Source organism: Oryza brachyantha, chromosome 9, assembly GCF_000231095.2.
Source record: "Oryza brachyantha chromosome 9, ObraRS2, whole genome shotgun sequence".
In the NCBI taxonomy this organism is placed as follows: domain Eukaryota; kingdom Viridiplantae; phylum Streptophyta; class Magnoliopsida; order Poales; family Poaceae; genus Oryza; species Oryza brachyantha.
Window position 1 is genome coordinate 5,054,874 of NC_023171.2, and position 26,940 is coordinate 5,081,813.

At 40.6% G+C, this 26,940-nt stretch overlaps 2 protein-coding genes across 2 annotated transcripts; one reads left to right on the forward strand and one right to left on the reverse strand.

The window, feature by feature from the left end:
• Nucleotides 1-9,483: 9,483 nt before the first annotated feature.
• LOC102720907 lies at nucleotides 9,484-15,983 on the forward strand. Its single transcript, XM_015840797.1, has 3 exons — nucleotides 9,484-9,600; nucleotides 14,932-15,414; nucleotides 15,555-15,983. Exons 1-3 carry the CDS (start codon nucleotides 9,484-9,486, stop codon nucleotides 15,981-15,983), a joined length of 1,029 nt encoding a protein of 342 aa, XP_015696283.1.
• Nucleotides 15,984-23,934: 7,951 nt separating this feature from the next.
• LOC121055341 (probable E3 ubiquitin-protein ligase RNF217) lies at nucleotides 23,935-26,291 on the reverse strand. The gene is made up of 2 exons (XM_040527694.1): nucleotides 25,277-26,291; nucleotides 23,935-24,613 (listed from the first exon to the last, which is right to left on the reverse strand). The coding sequence occupies exons 1-2, from the start codon at nucleotides 26,158-26,160 to the stop codon at nucleotides 24,487-24,489; spliced, it is 1,011 nt and encodes a 336-aa protein (XP_040383628.1). The 5' UTR covers nucleotides 26,161-26,291; the 3' UTR covers nucleotides 23,935-24,486.
• Between the last annotated feature and the right edge of the window lie 649 nt (nucleotides 26,292-26,940).

Sequence of the window (26,940 nt, forward strand, 5' to 3'; positions counted from 1 at the left end):
TTTTCTTGCGAAAATATTTTTAAGTAGTCATTCTTTGTTTTCGTCAAGTTTGAGCCTCTTAAAACTCTCATATATTTCTCTTTTTATTTTTCCCGACCCCGCCATCGATCTAAAAGTCCGCCATCAATCCCATTTCCTTTGCAATCATCTGATATCAAATAGTCATCACAAATTTCTGAACCCTAAATCCTCTACTTGAATTGTCCAAATCCAAAACATGTATTCATATTCTATCCAAATCTATGTCGAAAGTTACAAAGCCAACTCAAATACCAGAAGGTTCCAAGTTCATTACCGGGAAAATTGTATAAAACCCTAAACGAATCATCATTTTGTCCGCCAATCAAATTTTCTTTAAAAAATCCCTAAAACTTATTTATCATTCCCTTTGGACCAAAATCCATCTAATCCATATTTTTCCGGCCCAGCTGGCCAGCCTAGCCAGCCACCTCTCCCCCTCTCTCTCTCGGTCTCATTCTCTACTTCTCACTTGCTGCACGCAGCGGCTGCGGCTCAAGAGAGAGTGATGCACCGTGGACCAAGTCCACAGGCACGGGTGGAAGCAGAGCAGTATGTAGTGGCCACGTGGGTGGCCGATGCCGACGTGGTAGCCACGAGGATTCCACACGACGTGCACGTGGCAGCACGCAGCAACACGGAATGGGGGTATGTGATCCGGCAATGATGTTTGCCAGTGAGATTGTGAAGTGGACGCTACAACAAAGTGGACACTGAAGGCAAACAGAAGTTTTGTGCTGCATAAACCCACATATTTTTTTTTTGGGTTTTCTTCTCCTTTTATTAGCGAAAAATAGAAAAAGGCAGACGAGTGATCCAAATTGCCTGCCACACATCCCAATTCATCATGCGCCATCCCACACAATTGGAACGTGCAGTGGACGACTCGCTATACTACTGCCATGTCATGAACATGCACATGGTTCGGGTAAAGTAGTTTACAGAGTTTGGTTTGCATATTCTATTAAAAATTTCCGTGTGGTTTATCTTACACCATGGTTGTGTGTAGAGCTCAAGATTTCAACCATGCCTTGGCGAGGAAGAGCATTATCACTATTATTGAGGTAGACAATGATACGTCTATAGAAAATATTCCAATTAATGATAATGAGTGTATGGTTCTATGTAAGCAAGCTACGGTCCCAAAAACATCGACAAGGACAAATGCCTCTTCGCCAAATAAACATGCAACCCCTCGTCCTGATTTTTCAAGTCAAGTAATATTTTCTGCATGTCATATATATTTCCTCCTTTTACATGTTTATGTGGTCTCCTTGTACTTCTTAGTTATGTGGACTAAACTGGATTCTCTAGGTTGGAAGAGAGGTGATACTTTATAGCACAATTGCACCTGCTACTCCAGTTGCCAAGGCAATGATTATATCATCTGATCAACCATCATTATGCGAGGTGAATCTCTTGGACAATAGTATTATGAGGTTGTTGTCAATGTAGTGATCAAAAAGGGATGTTGTTTTGTCTCGTCCATATCATGGTGTAGAGATTATGACTGATATATGCTTTTTACTTTGTCCATAGCATGGCCATTCACAAAAGTAATAACTCACTGAAATATATTTCTATGTTTCTATGACTATGAGTTGCTAAATAGTAATTATGGGTTTTGTAGATGAAGGATCAAAAGCAGGGAAGAAGGAATAACCAACCTGCAGGTATTTACATTTATCAATAAAACATGGCTAAGCATTCACAATAATTATTAACACATTTTTCTTTACTTTTCTAGATATCCTAGGACATAAGCAACACAACTAAAGTGTCGTTGAAGCTTTCAGGTACAGATTTGTGGAAAACAACTATGGTTGGCATGCCTTTTGTGAACTTACCAGTGTTTGGCTACCTATGGCCTTTTGTGGAGGAACTTATTAGCTACTCATATATATATATATATATATATATATATATATATATATATATATATATATATATATATATATATATATATATATATAGTTTAGTGATGACTGAAACTCAATGTAACTTGATGAGTGGAAGGGTTATAAATGGAACATTGAGCTTTTGGATAGATGATATGTATGTTGAAGTGAATGTGCACTTCTTTGCTTGTCTGATATGACGTTGCTGAAGTCCTGTGATGACAATTGAATTTATTCCAATGTGTTTCTCATATTTTTGTGTGATGAAATGGTTGCTAACTATGTATTAGCTTACTAATCATACAATGTGGATTTAATCCATGAATTTAAATAAGTGCAGTGATTTATTTAGCATATTTATGATGATCTGCCGGTGCCTGTTAAAGATGTCTACCGAAAAAAATCTATCCACCAGGAAAAATAATCAATTCACTATAAAACTATTTGCCAGGATAACTTTTGCCATCAGGACTTACACCGGCGGACCTCCTCATATGCCGGGAAAACTTTTGGCGGTAGATAGACTGACAACTAATGTCGTCTTTGCTGGTAGTTAGTTAGCCAACAATAACGTGTCATGGTGTAGTTACACAGTAATTTGCAAACTCAACGGATCGAGGTGTCATTGCCAGCCACTGCGGATCGAGTACGCACATCTCGTGGCCTCGGCGGTAGCTTGCAAGCGTTTGATGGCGTTGGCAGCTTTGCTCTTGGAAGCGTTGTCTAGGTGCCACGCATACGTACGTCGATGTCGACGGGTTCTCTACTGAAGATGTGCGAACACCTTCGGCTCAATCCCCATTCTGGGTGAGGGAGCGATCGCCGGCTGCTGCAGAGCTACATCCAGCTCCAGCTCCACAACGTGGGCCATCATGAGAGGAATTTTTGAATTTTTATTTATTAAATAATTTATAAATTTAATTTTGTATTTCAAAAATTCACATAACTAACCTCCTGCCGCCCGGCCGGCAACGGCGGGTCGGCCAATTTTGCATTTAGCCCCTTTTCGCTCTCTGTAAGGGCAGCAAGGGGATAAATGCAAAATGGTCACACACGCTTGGTAATTTTTCAATTGGACGTACTTTGGTACATCTATGTATAATGTATGTAATTGTTTAATCACAAGCACTTTATTGGTCTATTGGTTAGCATCACTCTCTTCTATCCTAAAGACTAGAGATCAAACCCTTATCATAGGAGCAATTTTCTTTGATTTTTTGTTAGAAGAGGTGGATACTAACCACTAAGCTAAGGTAATATTTGTAAAATACGGTTAGATCGAAAAGCTCTCGGGTGCATACGACAATTTTGTACTTTGCTCCTTTCCGCCCTTACAGAGGGTGCTAAGTGGCAAAGTGCAAAATTGCCACGGCGCCGTCATTGCTCGTCTCCGGCTCCTTCTTCACCGTTTGCCACGTCAGCATTACGCCCTCCTAGAGGGTGGCAGGAAGTTAGTTTTGTGAATTTTTGAAATGCAAAATTGAATTTGTAAATTATTTAATAAATAAAATTCAAAATTCAAAAAATTCATCAGGAGAGTGGGTTCATTATCGTCTTTGACTGCTTGGGCTTGATGGGCTTCGGTAGGCCTCTTGGGTTGTCTACAGTTCTTGGCCCAATGGCTTACATTCCTAGCATTGACGTGCTCAACAGCCTCCCACAAGCCATGTGCTTGGAGCATGACACGCATCATAAGAACCCAATCTCCATAGTTAGTATTTCTCAGCAGTGAGTAATTAATTAGCAGAACCACCTACCTCCTTCACTACACGCTGAATGGAGACAGGGTGTCCTCGGCGCGGTGATGGCGATTGTGATAGACGATGCAACGCCATGGCGGAGAGATGGTGCTGCGGGGCATTAGAGCCAACATGGCTCTTATACCAAATGTGATCCAGCAAGGATGTTTGCCGGTGAGATTGTGAAGAGGACGCTACAACGAAGTTGACACTTGTTAATGCCGGATTTTGGCAAATTACTGTTATGAATTGAAATGTGATTAAATAACGAATCGGACAAGAAAAAGCGAATCGGCTAGAAACGGGAGATTGAAGATGATACGGATGCAGCCGATAGAGTCTAAATCGAACAAGCAGTGGAGTCCGATTGGGCCCGAAAGTTAGAGATAGATTCGGTATTAATCGAGAGTCCGTGTAAAATAATTAGCTTTTATCTTAGAGTTTGTTTCGGGTTTTATATCTCATTAGAGTCCGGATGTAAATAGTTAGTTGTTAGTACGGATCCTTATCCGGTTAGGTTAGTAAATCCCGATGATATAAATATGTGTGTCCGGAGTCATTGTAAATCAACAATCAGATCAAACACACAATTTCAGCGTATTGCCAACTCTCCCGATTGCTTGAGCTCTTGGCGCGAGGTTTGTCAGTTTCGCAATGTAAGTTCAAGTTTGTCAAATCCATCGATCGGCTAGAACAGGACTGTCTTGATTAAGTTCGATCTCCTGCCTAGCTAATCGGCGATTTGAGTTCTATTATTGCTTTAATCTGTTTGTAGTTTGGAGTAGTGGTAGATCTCGATCAAGTCCTCGCGAGTTCCTTTATTCGATCTGTTAATGCGAGCTTGTTCATCTACATTTTGTCTTGGTTTAGTCTGATCAATCTAGTTGCTCGAGTTTATGTCATCAGATTGGATTGAGTGCTCGTGAGTGCTTATCGCTGGAGTTTTAGCCAGCATTATCCTAAGTAATTCGCCGGTTTGTTTATTAAACTTATCAATCTTCATGTTTCCTATGATTATATCGTACTCGACTGCATAGTGTCTTGGTTAGGTCCAATCTATGTATGTTTGGATCAATCTGGTTATAGGAGCTCGTCCGATCGGTTAAGATTAGTAAGTAAATTGGCGGATTACGTTGGTCTAATATTTAACCGCTCATATGTTGTAATACTTTACTGATTTTGTGCATGATTGGGTTTAGACCTAAACTCTCTTAATTAGGTCCGATCTTCTAGGTTTAGCGTGAATATGTGTACGACTGGTTAGTATTGTTCTATGCTAGTAATTCTATATTAGTCCGATTTGTCTTAAATTCTATGCTTAGCTTTCTATCGGCTGCTAACTCTATGTGCGTTAAGCATTACAACAGTCCGATCGGCTGGTTAATTGCGAGACTGTCTTGGTTAGGTCCGATCTCTTGAGATTAACTGGTTGATTGGGCTATCCAGTGGTTAGGTCTGATTCAGCCGATCGGACATATTATTATTCATTATCATGAAATTCCTATAAAGTCGATCGTCTACTTCATTGGCTAGGGTCCTGAAGCGGTATCGGCTGTCCGGCCGATAGTGATTTTGGGTTTAACTGCTTCCATATTATATCTTGTTAGTTCAGCATCAAACTGACTAACACGCCCATCAAATCTAAGAATTAGATCCTACACTGCAGTGGTCTTAGAGTAACTCTCAGGCCTACGTGTGTGACACGTTATTGTTATTTTCAGTGTTAACAACACCGGAGGCGAATAGAAGTTTTTGCTAAATAAACCCACCTAACTTTTCTCTTGGTTTTCTTCTCGTTTTATTAGCGAAAAACAGAAAAGGGCGGACAACGTGATCCATATTTCCCGCCACACGTCCCAGTGCATCATTCGCCATCCCACATGATCGGAACATGCAGTTGGTTGACTCGCTACACTACTGTCATGCCGCGAACATGCGCATGGTTTGGGCTATTCAACACAGTCATCAAACAACAAACTCCTAAAAACAGGAAACCGAAAGCAAAATCTAAACTAACAAAAACGATTAGATGGGTGATAGCTTACATAGCAGCTAACTGGGCAACATGCTGGAATGGACGGCCTGGATCAACCCAAGGGCCGATCTGGCAGGATGCAGCCGATGGCAAGGTACGAACCATAGCTAATGATGGTGGCATGGCTAGCGGCGACTGACGACGGTTATCGTGGCACGGCTAGTGGAAAATGGGTGGCAGTGAGCGCGGGGAGTTCGGGAAAGGCTTGACCGCCGTCGACGGGAGGAGAGACAGAGGACCTCTATGGCGGGGAGTCCGGGAGCATAGAGGCGACGACCAGAGGGGAGGAGATAGAGAGAACGACGGTGATAGCTTTAGGGCTCTAGGGGGCACGGGAACATCAGTGGATGTGTAAAGGGGAGGGGAACCCCAAGGAGAGGCCCCTAGGGAAAGGCGCTTACACAAGCAGTGGCACACGTGTGTGGGAAGGTCAGGGAGGTGGTTGCGTGGATAGATGCATGCGGGAGACCGGGATTGACAGTGCGGGATCGGCCGGAGGTTGGGAAAGGGCTAATAGGTGGAGCCCGGCCAAGAGCAGTTGGCGACTATCAGGCCGAGTGGGCCAGGAGAGAGATGAAAGGGGTGATGGGCTGGCCCAATGGAAAAGAGACGGGAGAAAAGTAGCGGGCAGGCCTGAGGCAGTCCGGGGAATGGGGAGAGAGACAGAAAAAGTTGTGGGCTGAAAATGACCCAAAGTCACTCGATTTCAGCTTTTTTATTATCTTAAATTATTGATATGGTTTTTAATTGCTTAAAATTACTTTCTTTGCTCTGAAAGATTCAGTAAAAATCATGTTAGTGTATTTTTTGTACCAAGAATATAAGAAAAATATTCTTATCCATTTCCCATTATTATTTAAGCAGTTTAATTTAATTTGTTTGTCTCTTGATTTAGTTAAATAATTTCTGAAGTTATATTTCCTTTACAATTTAAGTCTAGGGTGAAGCTTGGGATGTTAATCCCTCTGTTTATGCAATATGAGGAGCTAGCCTTTTTTGGTGTTATTACAAGTTCCATCGTACATAAAAAGACAGCTCCCATCTACTTGATAACATCAAATTATAGAACACATGAACAGGATAGATTATCTTTAACAGAGATGCACTTCCATTATATTAAGAAGCAAGCTTTGAAAATATTCCACAGCTAACTTGTTTCTACTGGCGTTATTGGGGCACGGAATTAAAACCAATGATGTTAAAGAAAGAAACAACATTATGCTAAGGTGGTGAAGAATTTATCATTCAGATAGTAAGATTATGTTATCAAATAATTATAATATCTATGGAGTTTGTGGTGCAGCAGTGAACTAGCTATAGTAAGATTCATAAAATGGTCGATTTTGTTGGAGAAATGTCATATACTCAAAGTGTGGTTAAGCTGTCATTGATTCATCAGCCATGAAGAAACAGCTTTCGAGACCAACTAGAGTCTCTCATGAATTGTGGATACCATGGTAGTAGCAAAAGATCATTAAGAGAAAACGAAAAAGGAAGGAGTTTATCAAGTCTAATGGGAGATACAAAACCTTTAGTTATTATACTGTTACCTTATACAATGCCATACATTTAATTTTACTACTAACTTGTTCTAATTTTAGGAGTAAAGTCAGTTTTGCTCAAATTTGAGGAATGCAAAGTGAACTTGCTCTAATTTGAGAAGTGAAGCAAATGTTGAATTCAACATTGTTGTATACCCCCCAGAAGTAATCTTACCCTCCCCAAAAGTAAACTTGCAACATGAGGCAGGTTACATCTTCATATACTCCAAAAAGAACTATATAACTATTGCTGATCTCCGTAGCTAGCTGACATACTTGCTGCGTTCGTGTGAGAGGTAGGTAAGTTAACTTACCTGGCGCGGAAAACGTAGTAATAGATTTGTACATGATTAATTAATTATTAATTATTAAAAATATATAAAATTGATTAATATGATTTTTTAAAATAACCTTTCTATAGAAATTTTTTGTGTTTAGCAGTTCGGAAAAGCGTGCGTGTGAAAAATAAGAGGTAAGTTAACTTACCCATAGTGCTGAACGTGGCCTAAGGGCACTTCCGAAACACAAGGTTTATAGGATTAATTCCTTCGAAATTTCCAGAAGAAATCCTCCAAACCGAATAGACTCTAATAGGACCAATTGCTCTGGGTGGTGCCATTGGTATGATCATCTCGCCGCCGGACTTGTCATGTCATAGCAGGGGCGGGCAGATTGCCACTCTGTCTGTAACGACTACTGTTCCTCGGCGTGCAGCCGTTGCAGGGCCACAGGCGTGCTGGCAGAACGTCCGCCGGCAGTGCTTCAACTCCTGCTATACGCTGAAGCTCCGATCCGGTGAAACTATCGTGTCTGGTGTTTGTGTACGTACTCTGTGGGTGTGTAGACTGTCCTTGATGGCCAACTGATAAATGTGTGCCCCTAATAACCCCTATCATGTATCCTCCCATAACAAATGTATCTAGCTACTGCTTCTATCTGGACAGACACCATCTTCAAATGTAGAGCTAAATATATACTTATTATGGGACAGGAGAGGTTGGAACTTGGAAGAAAACATATGTCGTATGCTTGCCTGCCTCTAAATACAGTTGTACGTGTGTTATGTTGTATTGGAAACAATTTCATAAGGTTAATACTATGAATGTAATGCCGTCTATACCTATGCATTAGTCCTTCATAGTTTCTCTACGAAGGATGGTATACGGAGAATACAGTGTACAGTATTTTCATGATGCCCGAATGTAATTTTTCAAAGACTTACAATCTTACTAAACCAACATATAAATTTTCAATTTAAAGCTATGATATTTTAGCTTAAAAAGGAGAAAAGTTTAACAATATATTCATATTATAACATTGTCAGATTCTTTTCTTTTTAAATGCTCTTTATTTTAATGAAATATCAACTTGAATTTGTTTTATATATAGGTAAAATAATATTTTTACTTGAATACGTGAACAAAATTACAAGTACACCATTGGCTCCTATCGTTTCGTTTTTTTGGAAGAATAAGCGAAAATATGTTTTTGCAAACAAAAAATAATTTACAGATAAAACTTTTATATACGTGTCCATAGCGATTTAAAAGCGAAATGTGTAAAAGAAACCATGATAAAAAAAACCATAAAATCAAGTTCAAAGTGAAGTTCTAAAATTCAAATTTTGGTTTATAAGCAGTTGTAACTGCGAAACTTATAAAGTTTATATGCAGTAGTACATACGTACGTTTTCACATGCACGTATCTATCTAATCTAATCTATCTAAATTAGTGAAAGATGAAACGCTTCGTGCAAAACAACAGTGCCACATCATCATGAAAATATGGGACGTCAGATTTCCACTCCCGGTGTTACAGACCGTCCGATCCTTGGTCGGTCTTTCTCGTAGGTCCCAACAATGCGCCAAGTCTCCCACCTTCCCCATTGTTGCAAACTGAAGATTAGTGATCAATTAAGTTAATGACTGTAATTAGTAGATTATTAGTTAGATTATTGAGCCAGGAACCGACCTTCCATGGGACGCGTCCGCACGTCCGTACGGGCATGGGTCCCATCCTTTGGTCTCATATATATATATATATATATATATATATATATATATATATATGTATGTATGTATATATGTATGTATGTATGTATGTATGTATGTATGTATGTATATTTACTGTCACCATCAATAAAGGACTGTTCATTCTCATTTTTACTTTTCACCGTTCACTTCACCGTTCCTTTCGCGGCATCCGCCGCAATTTCAGTCGTCGCCAGTTTGGTCGCCGTGGACTTCGCCAATATGGACGCCCTGGACGTCATCCTGTTGGCTGCCCTCGACGTCGCCATGGCCCTCGCCGTGGTCGTCGTGGAGGCCGTCGTCTTGGCGTCGTCCACCGGAATCACCAGAATTGCTTCGGTGCGCCGGTGAGAAACCAACAGCAACGACGCCTCAACGTCTTTCGCCGCCTTGGAACACCACCATCACCACCCACTGCCGACAGTGGGACTTCATCGGACTCTACTGCAACGGCCACCCCCCCGTACAGTCCGGTGCGGCGGCCTTCTCAACCACTGCCCACGACAGATCACGGCGAAGCCACTTCCTCCGAGCGTCTTCCGACGCCGACGCCGACCACCGAGGAACCACCGCGCCATCCCATCGTCTTCCGCTTTCGCCACAGAAGAGAGCCCCCCACTAGCGACGGCGAGGTCTTCCACCTCAACAGGCCACCGGCACTGGCTCTCAGCATGGCAGCGAGGCGCAACGCGGCAATCAACCCCGGCATCTTCCTCCGGCACCGTCATCAATAACCCCGGTCCCCCTCCGGCGGCGCTACCAACGCCGCACGACCTCCTCTGAGACCGAGACAACACCCCGGTGAGCCCGGCTCCACCAGGCTTCAGCCGCGACTGAGCGGCAGCGGCGGGGTGGGGGTGGCGGGGTGGGGGTAGCAACGACGGTCGTGGCCCTCCCTCCGGTGGCGGCGGCGGTTTGCGGCAGCTGCCTCTTTATACCTCCTCCGCCGCAAATAGGCCAAAGAGGCCAAAATCAACTTAACTTAAAAAAAAAAAGTAGAAACAGCCCGCAGGCTGTCTATTTACATGCATCTTTTTAGTTTTGTCCTTGGATACTTAAGTTATTTACCAGTTTTATTTAGTTCTTTAGTTTATACTCTGTAGTTTTATGTTTTGTCCTTGGAGTACTCTGTAGTTTTATGTTTTTTAGATCCTGTAATTTTCAGTATTTATATCTTGTCTTGTAAATATTTGTGTAATAAAAAAACTAGACCATCAGGTCTAGATACTTTTATTACTGCAGTGATAATGTCATCATAAATATTTCATTACTTTCTTACCTTATTTTGGGAATAAATACAGGAAATTTAATTTAAAAAACATAAAATGAAAAAAAAGCTGTAAGGACGTCCCAAAGTTTAGGTGGTGCAACGCTCCGAGGCATGTCAGCGCGAAATATCTGGATGGATGGGGTCTCAGATAAAATCCAAATTGTTACTGTAACCATCCAACCTCATCGCAGACCCCGACATGTCTTGAAGAGGGCACTACAAAGGCTCTAAGCCATCGGTTATGAAATAGAGGACATAACCATTGGAATAGCCACGCCAGTCATCTACGTCATACGCCCGTCAACCACTCGTTGGTGGCAACCAAAAGCGTACCCCATAGACTCGATCTCAACAAAGGCATATTCCCCGGTTATCTCAACCATTTCAAACCCATCCTCATGTGGGACTAGTCGCCCAGGAATGCAACAAAGTCTCACATAAATCATCTCAAGCATGATATCCGAATCATAAGTGGTTCTAAGCATAAAGCATAAATAGTCTTAATAAGTTCTAAGTAGTACTTGGCGATAAGCCATACATATTGGTTCATGCGGTAAGCGTGCTACCCAAAAGCCCATAGGCAAACCGGCTAGGGTAAATCCCTAGTTAGAACCATCCTAGAAATCACAAGCTGCATCAAACTTCTCATCCAAACAGTCATTACCTGCAGCAGGGTCTGAGCCAAAAAAAAAGTAAAAGAAAGTAAGAAATCAGTACATTAATTAAATTAATGTACTGGCAAGTCGGTGACAACCCTAGCATGCTACATGTTGGTCATATTCAAGGATAAGCTGTGTATAGGTGAATTTTTGCATAAATGCCAATTTTAGTTCACAACATGTTTCGCAACGGAAATTTTTTTTAACAATAGTATAGAGTAAGTAAAGCTCGTAATGTAAATGAATAAATAACACACATCTACCCCTCAAGGTAGATCATCACCACTTCCATCATATCATCACCATCCACCGAACTTTACCCAAGTTCACCAACAAAACATTCCAACCATTTTCCAAGTTCACAAGAATTTATCAAAATCACAAACTATATTCATGACACTTCACCATGCCGCTCATGACCGTGAGCATGGCTAATCGATTAGTTTTAGACTCTGCAGAGTTTGTACAACTTTTAAGCCCACATGATATGGATCGCTCTAGTTTGTTCGATACCCGTCGGTATCACCACACTCTACACATTGAGTGTGATCTAGAGGTCATAACGAAACCGTTACGTTGTTTATGGTCTAGCCTTACACCGGCACGATGTGTGTTTTACCCACGCTACTAGCAAAGTAGAGCCAGTAGGTAGCGGGCCCACGCTTTAACCTAGCGTCGTAAGGAACCCTACTACCCGGAACCCTCACGAGGCACGGCACCGTTGTATTGGACAGACTGCCCGCTCAAATCATCACATACCACAAGTCATTAATCAATTTCATCACCAACCATAGCAAGTTCCGATAAGTTACCAAAACTCGGTAACTCATACTCTTCGACCTACCAAGATGCAAGGCTAAACACTAAACAACTTAATAGATTAAGGCCAGCACATACTTAGCACATGTGGTTTGTACTGTTTTTATTAGTTGGTGACAATGAGTGAGGTCCTTAATCGACCCGGGCGAACGCTCCCCCTATCGGTGCACAACTACCACTATATGTACACCACTCGTCGCCCAAGCCTAAAAACAAGTTATCTCCATTTTCAGTTCACAATACTCACACATTTAAAATTCTGTCCAGCAGCATCAAAATAACCTTTTTCACATATAACATTTATCAAAATGAGTAATTTGTAAGACGGTAACCGAATATAAGCATATAGCGGCAATATAAGCATAGCATAATCACAAATAACACAATAATTATATCCAAGAGCACCCTATGGTTACAACCAGCAAGGATTCACTATTTTAAGGTGAATTATGCAGCAGTTAGGTCATATCTACCATTCCCACATTTATATAATTTCTTTTACCAAAATTAATACTAGCTAACGTATGCATGTCTGTAATAGAATCATTTAGCCCAATAAAACATACGATCAAAGTGGTCAAAGGTGGGGCTGACTTGCCTTCATCCGCAAACACCTGAACCTGGACTTCAACAAACTCACCCTCTTCTTCTTCGACGTATTCTTCCTCTATTCAAAATACGCGTATACGATAAATACAAAAATGCATAAAAACCAAAAATGCATGAAAATGCATGAGACTTATGCAGTGAGTGTGTGCTGGTCTTAGGAGGTCTCTAGTGAAGGAATTTTTATTTTATCACTTTTTTTACAGAGATATGCATTTTTTAATTAAGAAGGTTTTAAAAAGGCTAAGTTTTATTAAGAAATATTTCTGTACATAAGTGAAGAAAATTCCTTTTACAAAGTTATAGAGAATGATTTTAGAAAATTAACAAAGTGGTTTCGGAATTTTTAGAGCTATTTTCAATTTGTTATGTATTTAACAAGCTCTAGGAGACATTTAGGGCAAAACAATAATAAAGGAAAAGTTTGTACGAAAAGTACCCAGTTTTATATTTTTATAAAATAGTTCATAGTTCCACAGATCTAAAAAAACTAGGTTCACAATTTTCGGAGTTAAAATAAATTTTCTACAAATTTTTGAAGTTCTGCTCATTCTCAGCTAAAAAAACAGAAATCAGTTTTCAAAATTTAATTCCAGCCGGGCCCACAAGTCTGTGAATGGCGTTTTCTGAAGTGAGGGGCGTTTTGCAGAAAGGCCCTCGGAAGATAGGAAATCAACCCGCACTCCCTTGCTACAGTAATATGTGTCTAGGCAGTTTTCGATAGTACCCTAGCTTTAGTCAAATTCTCCGAAGGAGGTCCCTGGTCGGCTCAAACAAGGGGCAGCCATGGGTGAGTTAGACTTTCAGCTTGCCGGCGACGATCGGTGGCCCATGCATGTGCTTGTAATGGCTTGGTTAGTACATGCAAGGGCTCGGTTAGTGCAAAAAAGTTAGTGTAAGAGCTGTCTCAAGGTACTAGGGTGCTCACTAAGCGAAGAAACGGAGGAAATGATATCCATGGGAGCGGCGAAGACGGTGGCCGGCGGCGAGGTCGGTGACGCCCACCACGTGTTCGATAGATTGCTTCTTGGGCAAAAGAGGCACGGATGAGCTCGGCATGATACGTAGATCACGTTCCATAGGAAGAAAGTGAGAGGGACTCACCGGGGATGGAGAACGACGACGCCTAAGTTGCTGGTGCCGGGAAAGACGGTCGAGCTCCGGGCAATCTGGGCATGGGATGCGTTTTCTCGGGCTTGGAACGCGATGTGGTGAGGATGCCCTTGCTACTGTCGCGCTGGCTTGAGAAATAAGAAAAAGTGAAGTGGGGGGAGTGAGAGAGAGAGGGGTGGCTAGTGAAATTATGGGGTTTCTTGGGCTTCCATTGGGCATGGAGGGCGGTGGAGGTTGTGAGGAGAGAGTGGGAGGTTGCCATGTGGGTCCTAGGGGTGTGGAGCCCACTTGCAAGTGAAAGAAATTTGAAATCTGGCTTGGAGGCTAAGAAAGGCTGTCTGCCAAGGATCTTTGGAGGGGATTGAAGGGAAATTTTGTGCAGCAACAAACGTGTACTAGTGATCCTCTTGGTCGGGAGTGATGTGAAGAGTAAAAGGGCTAAAATGGTTTTGGTTAGAAGTCTTTGGTTTAGACTTAATGAAGGGATGAACATGGGTTGACAGCATGGTTAGCAGCCGTTGACAGTGCAGTTAGTAGCTGATTCGATGTTTGGAGGGAGAAAAGAAAGGGTTAAAGAGTGATCCACGGTGTGCCACTCCTTGTGCTGTTAGAGGAATGTTAGTAGAAGAGTTTGGATGAAACCAAACTTCAAAAAGAGGTTTCGAAATAAATTTTACTGAGAGAGCAAGTTTGAATCTACTAAGCAATTTTCCAGGATTTTGGACAGATTAAAATAGATCAAAGAGATAGCAAACCTTAATGAAAAATTTTGAAAATGTGAGGGTTGATTTCTGACATACCAAGGTATTTTTCAGAATTTTTGTAGAAGTTTTGGATGCATATAAATACCAAATTAATTGTTTTTGTGACTCTAGGTCTATTACTGCATGTGATGATGAGATGATTAAGATCCAAAAACAATTAAAATCTCTCCCAACCACATGATGCATTTAAGTTAAATTTAGTTCTCGGGTTTATGGGCTTGGGTATGTTACAAAATATAAGTCTTATATGCCAACTAAAGAAACAAAATGGTATATAACATTTTGATGGCAAATATATTGCTAATTCTCGTTTACTTATTCATTTAGTTATTATTCTACAATATTTACTTGATCTTAATACATTTCATAAACCTACAATACCACATATTATTTAATTTACTCTAGTAAATTAACATTATACAAGATTTAAATCATGTAGGATATGGCTCACATTGCCAATAAAGATTTTAATGAACTTGAACGAGATGGTAGCAACTATCTGACATGGGCTATGGATGTAAAGATTTATTTATCATCCAAAGGTCTCATTGGTGCCATCCAAGAAACTGATCTTAATGGTCAAGAAATTCCTGAAGCAAATAAGTATGTTTCATTACATTTTATAAGCCATCATCTCCATCCAGATCTCAAAAATGAGTACATGATGGAAGAGAACCCAATGGCTCTTTGGGTTGCACTCAAAGAGAGATATGAACAACAAAAGGCAGTAATCCTACCAGAAGCACAATGCGAGTGGTCGCTACTCCGTCTTATGGATTTTAAATTTGTAACAGAATATAATTCTGCAGTTCATAAAATTGCTTCCAAACTCCGTTTCTATGATAAACCTGTTGATGATGCAGAAATGATTGAGAACACATTGTCCATATTTCTCCCTACAGAGTATTGTAGCAGCAATACCGTAACAGAGGGTACACCAAGTATTCTGATTTGATATACAATCTACTTCAAGCAGAAAAACATGATGAGCTCTTAACAAGGAATCATCAAATGTGCCCTGTGGGTGCTACATCACTGCCGGAAGTTCACCACAATTTTCAGAATAATCACAAATTTGGTGGAAAGAAGAGAAACAACTTCAAGGGAAAATGGAACAACAACAAGAGACAAAAGTACAAGGGCTCATACAAAGGCAAAGGTAATTTCAAAGGAAATTTCAAGAGGCAAGTCCACAATGACAATTCACAGGCTTGTCAAAGATGTGGCTGTAATAATCGTATTACAAAGAAATTCCATATTGCTAAGCATCTAGTTGAACTATACCAAAAATCCATCAGCAAAGGAAAACAAGTACAAGGGGACAAGTTTGAAGCTCACTTCAACACTCAACCTATAGAGGCAACTTTCTCCAAAGATGTTCTTGCAACACAAGAGGATAATAAGATTCCGCATGAATTGGAGAACCTCACAAGCATGAACGACATGATCATGGAATTCCAGTCCAACGACATGTTTGGAGACCTCATATAGTTTCCATATTTCCATAGGTTTACTACTATATAGCTATAAAATAAATGTGTGTGTATTGTACTGCAGAACAAGTATTATTATTTGAGGATTGTAATTAAGACATATATAATATAATACATATATATTATATAATTTTTTTGTCCAGTCTGAATATATTTTGATTTACTCATTATAGATTATCATACAAAATCAATCCGAATTCAATCCGAATGGAGGAAGAAATTTGTTTAGTGGATAGCTGCACCACTAATACTATACTCAGAGAAATGAAGTATTTCCACACCCTAACTAAGAGTAAAGGAAATGTCACAACCATTGCAGGTCGTGACGCTGTGATTGTAGGTTCGGGTCGAGCCACAATCATTTTATCTATGGGTACACAACTAATAATTGAGGATGCACTCATGTATCCAGACTCAACTCGTACCCTACTGAGTTATAAAGATATCCGTCATAATGGTTTCCATGTTGAAACACATAATGACCACAAAAATGAATTTTTATTCATTACTAAACATAACGGATACAACAAGCAAGTGCTTGAACAAATTCCTTCTTTATCTACTAGATTGTATTACACATATATCAAACCTATACAACATATTGCATCCAAGATAATTTTTCAAAATCTTAATATCTTCAAGATTTGGCATGACCGCAATAGGGATGATGCGAAAAATTATCAGCAATTCAATTGGTCATTAGATGCAAAACACAAAAATTCCCAAACCTTCAGATTTTGTGTGCACTGCATGTGCCACAGGGAAATTAATTTTAAGACCATCTTATCTTAAAATTAAAGCGGAACCACTACAATTTCTTATACGAATTCAAGGAGATATTTGTGGACCTATACATCCATTAACAGGACCATTTAGATACTTTATGGTTCTTATTGACGCATCTACTAGATGGTCACATGTATGCCTTCTGCCAACTAGAAACCATGCTTTTGCAACATTAATTGCTCAAATTATCAAATTAAAAGCACATTATCCTGAACACGGGATAAAATCCATCTAGATGGATAATGCTGCTGAATTAAAAGCACATTTAATGACTACTGTATGGCTCTAAGCTTAATGTAGAGCACTCCGTACCTTATGTCCATACACAAAGTGGATTAGCTGAATCTCTAATCAAGCAAATAAAATTAATTGCAAGACCATTATTACAGAATTGCAATTTACCAACATCCAGTTGGGGACATGGGGTTTTACACGCCACAGAATTAATTCAAATTAGACCTACTACATATCATACGGCTTCACTGTTGCAGTTCGTACATGGGAATCAACCAAATATTTCCCATCTGCGAAAATTCGGTTGCGCTATATACGTACTGATATCACCGCAGCGTACAACAATGGGCCCTCATATAAAACTTGGAATATATGTGGGGTATAAATCACCGTCAATCATTAAATACCTCGAACCCCTTACAGGGGATTTATTCACTGCCCGATACGCTGATTGCATATTTGATGAGGATAATTTTCCAGCATTAGGGGGAGACAATATGTACCAAAAAGAATGCCAGGAAATAAATTGGAATGCCACAGGTGTTCAGTCCTTAGATCCACGTACTATTGAATCCGAACGTGAAGTTCAAAGGATTATAAATTTGCAAAACATTGCAAATAACCTGCCAGATGCTTTTACAGATTATAAAGGTGTCACAAAATCACACAATCCTGCTGTTAATGTACCAGAAAAAGTGGAGGTACCAACTAAAACCACTAAACTCCTAAATCAAAATAAGAGGGGGAGAGGTATAGTTACAAAAACAAAGGCTCCTAAAAAGCCACAGTGGAAACAAAAGGAAGACCACTTTCAAATCAGATAAAAATCAACACCAATTTGATAGACACCAGTTGGATAATGAAAATCCAAACCATATGGATGTTCAAATAATACATCATATACCCAGCACAAATGTGCGCAATAATATAGTTTCTAGGACATCAGAAGACCCCAACTCAATCATTATGGGAAAACATACAAAGTTAGAAGGGGAGAAAGAAATTTCCACTAATTATATTAATTCTGGGAATCATTTAATAGAAAGACTACAATTGTCGACATTCATTTTTCTTCCAAGATTGCAAATGACATTCAACCATATCCAGAACCTAAGACCATGGCAGAGTGCATCAAGCGCTCAGATTGGATCAAATGGAAGGAAGCAATCAAGATAGAATTACTCTCGCTTAAGAAACGAGGGGTATTTTCCGCAGTAATACCTACTGCTCGAAACACCTTTCCTGTAGGATCTAAATGGGTTTTTGTCCAGAAAAGGAATGAAAACAATGAGGTGGTAAGATATACAGCGAGACTTGTAGCACAAGGGTTCACGCAGAGACCCGACATCGATTTTGATGAAACATATTCTGCAGTTATGAGTGGTATAACATTACGATACTTAATATCATTGGCAGTACAAAAAGGTCTATCCATGCATCTAATGGATGTAGTGATCGCATATTTATATGGCTGTTAACGCCAGATTTTGGCAAATCTTCGTTATGGATCAGAGCGTAGCTAAAAACCGAATCGGGCAAGAAAGGGTGGATCGGTTAGAGACAGGAGATTGGATGCGATACGGATGCAGCCGATAGAGTCCGGATCGGATAAGGGTTGGAGTCTGATTGGAGTAAAGGCTTAGGGATAGATTAGGTTTTGATTATGTGTCCGTGTAGGTTAATTACGTTTTGTCTTAGATTTCGGTTGAGATTCTATTATCTAAATTAGAGTTCGAATCATGTAAGTTAGTTAGTAGTGGATTCTTATCCGGATGGGTTAGTTAATTCCTAGGGCTATAAATATAGGTGCCCGGGGCCCTTGTAATTTATCTCCAGATCAATCTAACTTGGCACATCGCCTCAAATCTTCGACTTGCTTGAGCTTTTGGCGTGAGGTTTGTCAGCTTCATAATGTAAGTTTTAGTTCGTCAAAACCCATCAATCAATTAGAACAGGATTGTCTCGGTTAAGTCTGATCTCCTGCTTGGTTGATCGGCGGGCTGAGTTCTATTATTGCTTCAATCTGCTTTAGCTTAAAGTAGTAGTAGTTCTCGATCAAGGCCTTGCAAGTTCTTCTGTTTGATCTGTTAGCACGATTCTGGTTGACCTGGTTCTGTCTCGGTTTAGTCCGATCAATCTGGTTTATCGGATTTGTGTCATCGGATTGGATCAACGACTTGCGAGGGCTTATCGCTGGAGTTCTAGCAACCATTATCTGAGGTAATCCATTGGTTGGTTTGTTAGTCTCATCGATCTTCATGTTTCTATGGTTATATCGTGCTAGATTACATACTGTCTCGGTTAGGTCTGATCTATGCATGTTTGGTACGATCTGGCAATAGAAGCCTGTCCGATCGGCCGAGTCTAATTAATCGGTTGGTGGATTACACTAGTTTGTCATCTTGTTGTTTGCATATTATAATGTTTAACTGATGTCATGTATGATTACACCTAGATTTGTACTGTCTCAATTAGGTTTGATCTTCTAGATCTGGTATGAGTATGCATGTTGTTGGTTGTTATTGTTTTATGCTGATGATTAGTATAGCATCCCAGCTTATATTCAATTCCATATCTAGTCTCATATTGGCTGTCGATTTCATGTGTGATAAGTCCTGTGGTGGTCCGATCGGCTGATTAATCTTAAGACTGTCTCGGTTTGGTCCAATCTTTTAAGATTAATTGGTTGGTTAATCCGTTCAGTATTTATCTTGCTTCTGACTCAGCCAATTGGGCATATTTATATTTGCTATCACGAAATTCCTATAAAGCCGGTTGTCTAGTATATCGGCTAGGGTCTTGGGACGGTATCTACCTGGCCGATAGCGATTTGAGGGTTAACCGTTTTCCATGCTATATCTTGTCAGTTATAGGATCAAACTGACATGCACGCCCAGTATTTCTAAGAATTAGGTTGATTATTATTTTCAGCGTCAACAATGGGTCATTAGATTCGGATACCTATATGAAAGGCCTTGAAGAACTTAAAATTCCGAACCAGAACCAACATCGCAATATGTATTGTGTAAAACTTAAAAAGTCGCTTTTTGGCTTAAAACAGTCAGGTAGAATGTGGTACAACCGACTAAAAGAATTCCTTATGAAAAAGGGATATTCTAACAACGATGATTGCCCATGTGTATCTATTAAGAAATCCTTAACAGGTTTTTCTATTATCTCAGTGTATGTTGATGATCTCAATATCATCAGAAATACACAAGATATTAATGGAGCACGCAATCACCTCAAGACGAAATTTGAGATGAAAGATTTGGGTCAGACCAAATTTTGCTTAGGTATCCAACTTGAGCATATCACTACAGGTATATTGATACATCAATCTGCATATATACAAAAAAAATATTGGAGAAATTCAATATGGATAAATCATATCCTTCTAAAACACCTATGGTAGTTCGATCCCTTAACATGAATAAAGATCAATTTAGACCTAGGGACGAAAATGAAAAATTATTAGGACCTGAGGTTCTATATCTAAGTGTCGTTGGAGCACTAATGTATATTGCAAATTGCACTAGACCTGATATTGCGTTTGCAGTAAATTTACTAGCTAGGCAGAGTGCAGCCTCGACTAAACGTCATTGCACAGGAGTTAAAAATATTTTCAGGTATCTACGAGGTACTAAGGATCTTGGTTTATTCCATAAATTTAACCAAGGTAAAACCTTGATTGGATATACCGATGCTGGATATCTATCCGATCCACACAATGCAAGATCACAAACTGGATTTGTATTTTACATGGTGGAACGGCTATATTATGAACATCAACCAAACAAACTTTAGTAGCCACATCCACGAACCATTCTGAAATAATTGCATTATATGGGGCCTCACGCGAATGCATATGGCTTCGTCGAATGATTAATCACATACAATAGTCATGTGGTATTAATCCTATCAACAAACCAACAATTATCTATGAAGATAATTCCGCTGGTATTGCACAAATGAATACATGTTATATAAAAATCAATATCACAAATCATATTTCTCCTAAATTATTTTACCCACATAATTTACAACAAAATAGAGAAATACAAATATTGCAAACAAAATCATGTGATAATCTTGTAAATTTATTCACAAAGTCTCTACCAACAATATTATTCCGAAAATATGTTTATGGAATAGGTATGAGACAACTTAAGGATTTGCAATAACTAAATTATATGAATACTTATAATACTATCTAACGGTATATCATATAATTCTCCTCACTTACTAAAAACTAAGTTTTTAGGGGGAGACTGTTATATAGTTTTCTTTACAGGAATCTTACGAAGACAATCCAACTACAGATTACAAGATTTAATTGATCAAGGGGGAGTGTTGCAAACTGAAGATTAGTGATCAATTAAGTTAATGACTGCAATTAGTAGATTATTAGTTAGACTATTGAGACAGGAACCGACCTTCCATGGGACGCATCCGTACGTCCGTACGGGCGTGGGTCCCACCCTTTGGTCTCCTATATATATATTTATACTGTCACCATCAATAAAGGACTGTTCATTCTCATTTTCACTTTTCACCGTTTACTTCACAACACCCATCACCGCCGACGCTTCCTCCAACCCCAGATGCTTGGCTGGGCTGTTTACATATACTCCCTTCGATATCTTTTTTTTAACATGTAATCTACGTATCATTTCGTTAAGCAGGGGAGTGGAACGCATAGGTAGAAAGTCTTACAGGGAACCCACACATTGAAAATATCAATAATCCATAAATTTTGAAATGCATATTTTAAGCACAAAAATATCTTATGTAGTATGGATTTTTCTCGGAAAGTCCTATCTCGTAGACATGTTAGATTTGACGAAAATTTATTACAACAACAATTATGATCACCAAAGTTACGTACACCTCAGGACATGCATGCGAAAGGAAAATCCAAACATAGACCATATTATTATTTCATGGAGGAAATAGCACAACATTTATCATAGAGGAGACGGATATAATGCCCCATCTTATTAATTTCTTACAAAACAGCAGGCAATTAAAAAAAAAGATCGATGCACAAGGCACATGCTTGTATTGCATTTAGAGCAAGTATAATAGCAGGCTATAAGCTAACTATATACTTATGTGGAGGAGACAGAGGATGAAAAAGAGCGTAAGCAGGCTATAAGCTTGTAGCCAGCTTGGACACAGGAATCAAGAAAATTTGTAAGAGTGACATGTGGGTCTTGTATTAATAATAAAGAGCTAACTAGTATATGGGTGAGCTAAGAAAAGACTATAAAAATTACGGGTGAGCTAAGAAATTCTATAGCCAACTTGTTGGCTATGTTATTAGCCTTGCTCTTATGGGTGCTGGCTGCACCCGATCGTGCAGCCACTGTAGCAGGTGGTCTGGCACTGCTGGGTACGTGGCCGCATCCCGGCACTGGGAGCAATACTCAGGTGTGCTGCTGCAGTTTGAACTGCATGTATTCATGGCGTCGTAATAGCGCCTCAACGTCACACAGCTCGAGGTGCAGGCGGTGGCGCAATCCATCTGCGCCGTCGCCACCGCCGGTGGACGGCCGACGGCAGCCGAGACGACCAGCACGAAGCACAGGGCTCTGCGGCGGCGGCAGAAGCCATCGGAATAGGTACCGGAGGAGCTATAGCAAGGGGGAGAGAGCACAGGATGATCAGAAAAGGGGAAACCAATTTAACCAAATGGGAGATTAATTAGCAAGACAGCCAAGACTAGAGTCCTGGTGGTGCCCATAACATGGGTTGAGGCCCTGTCTTTTTATAAACAGGCATGCAAATAGCTCATTCTTGATTTCTAGGATACCTTGTATCTCTAAATGGTTGGTATGGAGCAAAACACGATTAAAGATCGAATCGGACAAGGAGGCACGAATCGGCTGGAGGTATGAAATCTGGAAGCAGCAGAGTTACAGCCGATAGAGTCCGAATCGGAAAAGAATTGGAGTCCAATTGGTATATTCATATCGGCTATCTTCTAGTTAGTCTATCCACACTCGAATATAATCGTTAAGCAGGAGTAGAGTATTATCTCGTTAGTCGAGACACTAATCCCAGTGAAAATAGTGGGAGTTGTTTTTATGAAAATGCTATACGGTACCATTTCGATAGTATAGTTTTCTACATTGTGTCTGACATGATTAACACTAGGGCGAAATAATTAACTTAGTAGTTTCAATCGTTGGGACGTTCTCTCCATTCGTATATACAAGAAGCAGCTGGCATGGTTCCTACCGTTTTCAGAAAAAAAAAACAAGAAAAGAAAAGAAAACACAGGTGTTGTCCACTCAAGGCCTAGCAAGTGCGTAGTGGGTAATTCTCATTAGTTAAAGGATAGTTTATATAATAATTAGGGGTTGTTTTGGTTGGCTACCATAACTCATTTAGTTAAATTGATCATGTTAGGTGTGTGTCTGATTTTTGCTATACTTGTGATAAGAGTATCGTTTTAAGATATAGGGAACATGTGTCAATGACGCAATAAAGTGTACCAAACTTGTACCAAACTTGTCACGTGTTAACTAAAGTATAGCTCTATTCTTTTAGCCAAATCCTAAGCAACGTAGTTAAAATATTGTGGCAAATTTAGTCAAATTGAGCTTGTTAAGGCCATGGTTAGTTTCCAAAAATTTTCCCAAAAACATCACAGTGAATCTTTGGACATCTAAATGAGGCATTAAACATAGATGAACCAAAAAACTAATTACACAGTTATGTGAGAAATCATGAGACGAATTTTTTAAGACTAATTAGTCCATGATTAGCCATAAGTGCTACAGTAATCAAGATGTGCTAATGATGGCATAATTAGGCTCAAAAGATTCGTCACGCGGTTTCCAGGCAAGCTGTGAAATTCGTTTTTTCATTCGTGTCTAAAAACTCCTTCCGACATCCGGTCAAACGTTCGATGTGGTATTTTTGGTAAATTTTTTTGTCATCTAAACACCCCCTAACTTGACATTCCAAACGGCCAAAACTGGTGTGACACATTGCACGTATAATCAATCAAGACAACATTTTTTTCAATACACGAACAAATACACGCATGAAAAAAATGTATCACTCGTACACATGAAAAACATTTTCACCCCTAAATACACTTAAAGAGACAAGTAGATAAACATTAAGAGATCAAGAAACAGACCCCTTTCTGTGCCTAACATGTAAGCTAGAATTAATTTAAACTCTTAACACATGAGATGTGGCTAAGATAACAGCTGATCATGAGTGATAATGTGATATAACGACAATTAAAACAGTTTTGACCGTAAGACTAACTGACTACACGCAGCATAGAATGGTCCTTTATTATAATAGCAGTGGCGTTATGGTCACCGACGTGTGGGCTTAACAAGCAAGCATCCCTTGTTCCTGACGGTCCAGTATTTTGGGAGCAGCTCATGTGGGTGGCTGATGGTGGGCCCACGTGTCAGTCACTCTGACTTAAGCTAGAGAAGCTCGCTCCCGTTATTTTAGGGTGCAGGTTCGTGGCAGCAGGAGTGATCAGCGGAATTCCACTCGCGGCCACAGCCGTAGCAAAACTGCATCTCACACCTGCAGGTGATGTGCACGCACCCGTCGTACCTCTCCACAAAGAACCTGCACGCAGGGATGAAAACGGATCGAATACGGTCGGAAACCAGCTCTATCATATTTATTTTCATTTTTTTTTCGGAATCGAAATCGGAATCGGAAACTCGGATATGAAAACGGAATCAAATATTATCGAATACAAATACGGAGTGAATACGGATTGAAACGAATACGGTGACGAATATTAATTGGAACATAAAAACCTCTTAAACTAAGCTTCACGTATCATTGAAAAAATATAACTTGTTATTTTTTAATATAAGTATATAACTTATCAAAATTTTTAAATATAAGTAATTACTAATATCATAAAAATAAATATCCGTTACGGTTGTATGGTCGTGGACGCGTAAACTACTTGAAGCCAGTTAATCAGAACCAGCTAAGGTTAACACTAGTTTGGTCGTTGGGATGGACTTCTTTAGGTTGAGCTGATTTGATTGAATAGTTAATCCATAGGTCCGGATATCCGGGAAAAAAATCCGAATACTATTCGACGGATATCCGAATCCGACGGATATCACCCGTATCGTATTTGTTTCCGTATCCGAAAAAATATCCGAATCCGATTTCGAATCCGAAAATTTCCGGAACTATCCGACCGAAGCTATACGAATCCGAAAAACGATCCGGTCGGACGGAAATTATCTGAATCACTTTCAACCCTACCTGCACCGCGGGCACCGCCGCCACCTGCTCGCCCTCGCCGCCTCCACCGCCGCCAGGTCCCCCTCCTCCCTGTCCCCGTCCGCCAGCTCCCCGTACTCGCCGCAGCTCACGCCGCCGTGCCACGCCACGCCGCACCGCTCGCAGAACTGCCGCCTGCACGCCGGGCACTCCGTCTCCTGCACGTGCCCGCCGCCGCCGCGCTCGTCGGCGATGACCTCCCCGCAGTCCAGGAAGGGGCAGTACACGTGGCTGGAGCCGAGCACCGTGGCCCAGCAGAGCGCGTCGCACCACCGGACGAAGGTGTCCTCCGGGATGATGTGTCGCGAGAGCTCCGGGTCGAGCATGCTGGCGCAGCCTTCCTCCGGGCAGTTGACGCCGGAGGTGGGGGAGGCGGCGGCCAGCTTGGTGGCGATGTGGGCGGCGAGGCACGCGGCGCAGAAGGCGTGCGCGCAGCCGTGGCTGCCGCGGTGCGCGTCCGACGGCGGCACGTCTTCCAAGCAGATCTTGCAGAAGAGGAACGACGTCGTGGCGGGGACGGACGGCGGCGGCGGCGGCGGCGGCGGCGGCACGGATGACGAGGAGCAGGAGCACTCGGCGGAGGACGAGGTGGACGACGACGAACACTTGGCGGCGGGGAGGAGATCAACGGACGACAAGGTCTCCATATCGGCTGCTGGCGCGTCAGCGCTATCAAGCGGTGGAGGAAGCGCCGTGATCGAGTACCCCGCGGTGGCGGCGTTGGCCGCCATGGCGGACGACACGATCACCTCCTGGAGCTGGAGCTCCTCGGCGAACTCCTTGTCCGACATCGCTGCGACCCCGCCGGCGTGGTCTCCGTCCCGTCCCTGACTGGTCACTACCAAGAACAGCTCGTCGACGTCCATGGAAGACGCGGCAACTATATATGGATGAGAGTTCTTCTTGTCGGCTCCTGCACCGCGTGGAGAAGAAGACGATGAATCGAGCTGTCTGAATGGAAGCTGCAGCTTAATTTCTTCTTCTCTCAGGAGCAACTATATAGTGCATACCTTATTTGCCGATGCTACATAATTGCAACATCGATCGTACGGCAAAGTGTATAACTTAATTATTTACCGACGCTTTCTGATAATATCACAATTCACAAAAAGACCCATGTCACACGCTACTCTATTTTTTTTACTCCCATTGTTTGATACTGTAATTAAGACGTTTCGATTATTTGTAGATTCATGTATTAATTAATATATATTGTTTATATATGTGTGTTTATTAGCATGCATATAAACACACAACATTGATATCTGCTAAATTTATAATGCTTATTTGGTTCTCTAATAAATAAAAAGTTCATCGATGAATATAGATATCATATTTTATTAAAAGAAAATTAGGAACGAGATTTTCTAATGAATATTTGAGCCTCTAACGAATGTCGGATTAAAAGTTCTCATCTATAAAGTTTTAGATCTCGTGAGGATCCACAATATTGATATAAAGTTTTAACCCATCTTTTCGTTTCTACTTAAGCTTACATGCCAAAATTTAAATTTTTAATATTAAATTTGGAGTTGATTTTGGGGTATATCACTTAAGCTTATTTTCTAGAATTGGCTTTTAATCTCTACAATATGTATATAAAAGTTTTATTCATAAATTATTTTCGTTTGAAAATATGTCGTTTC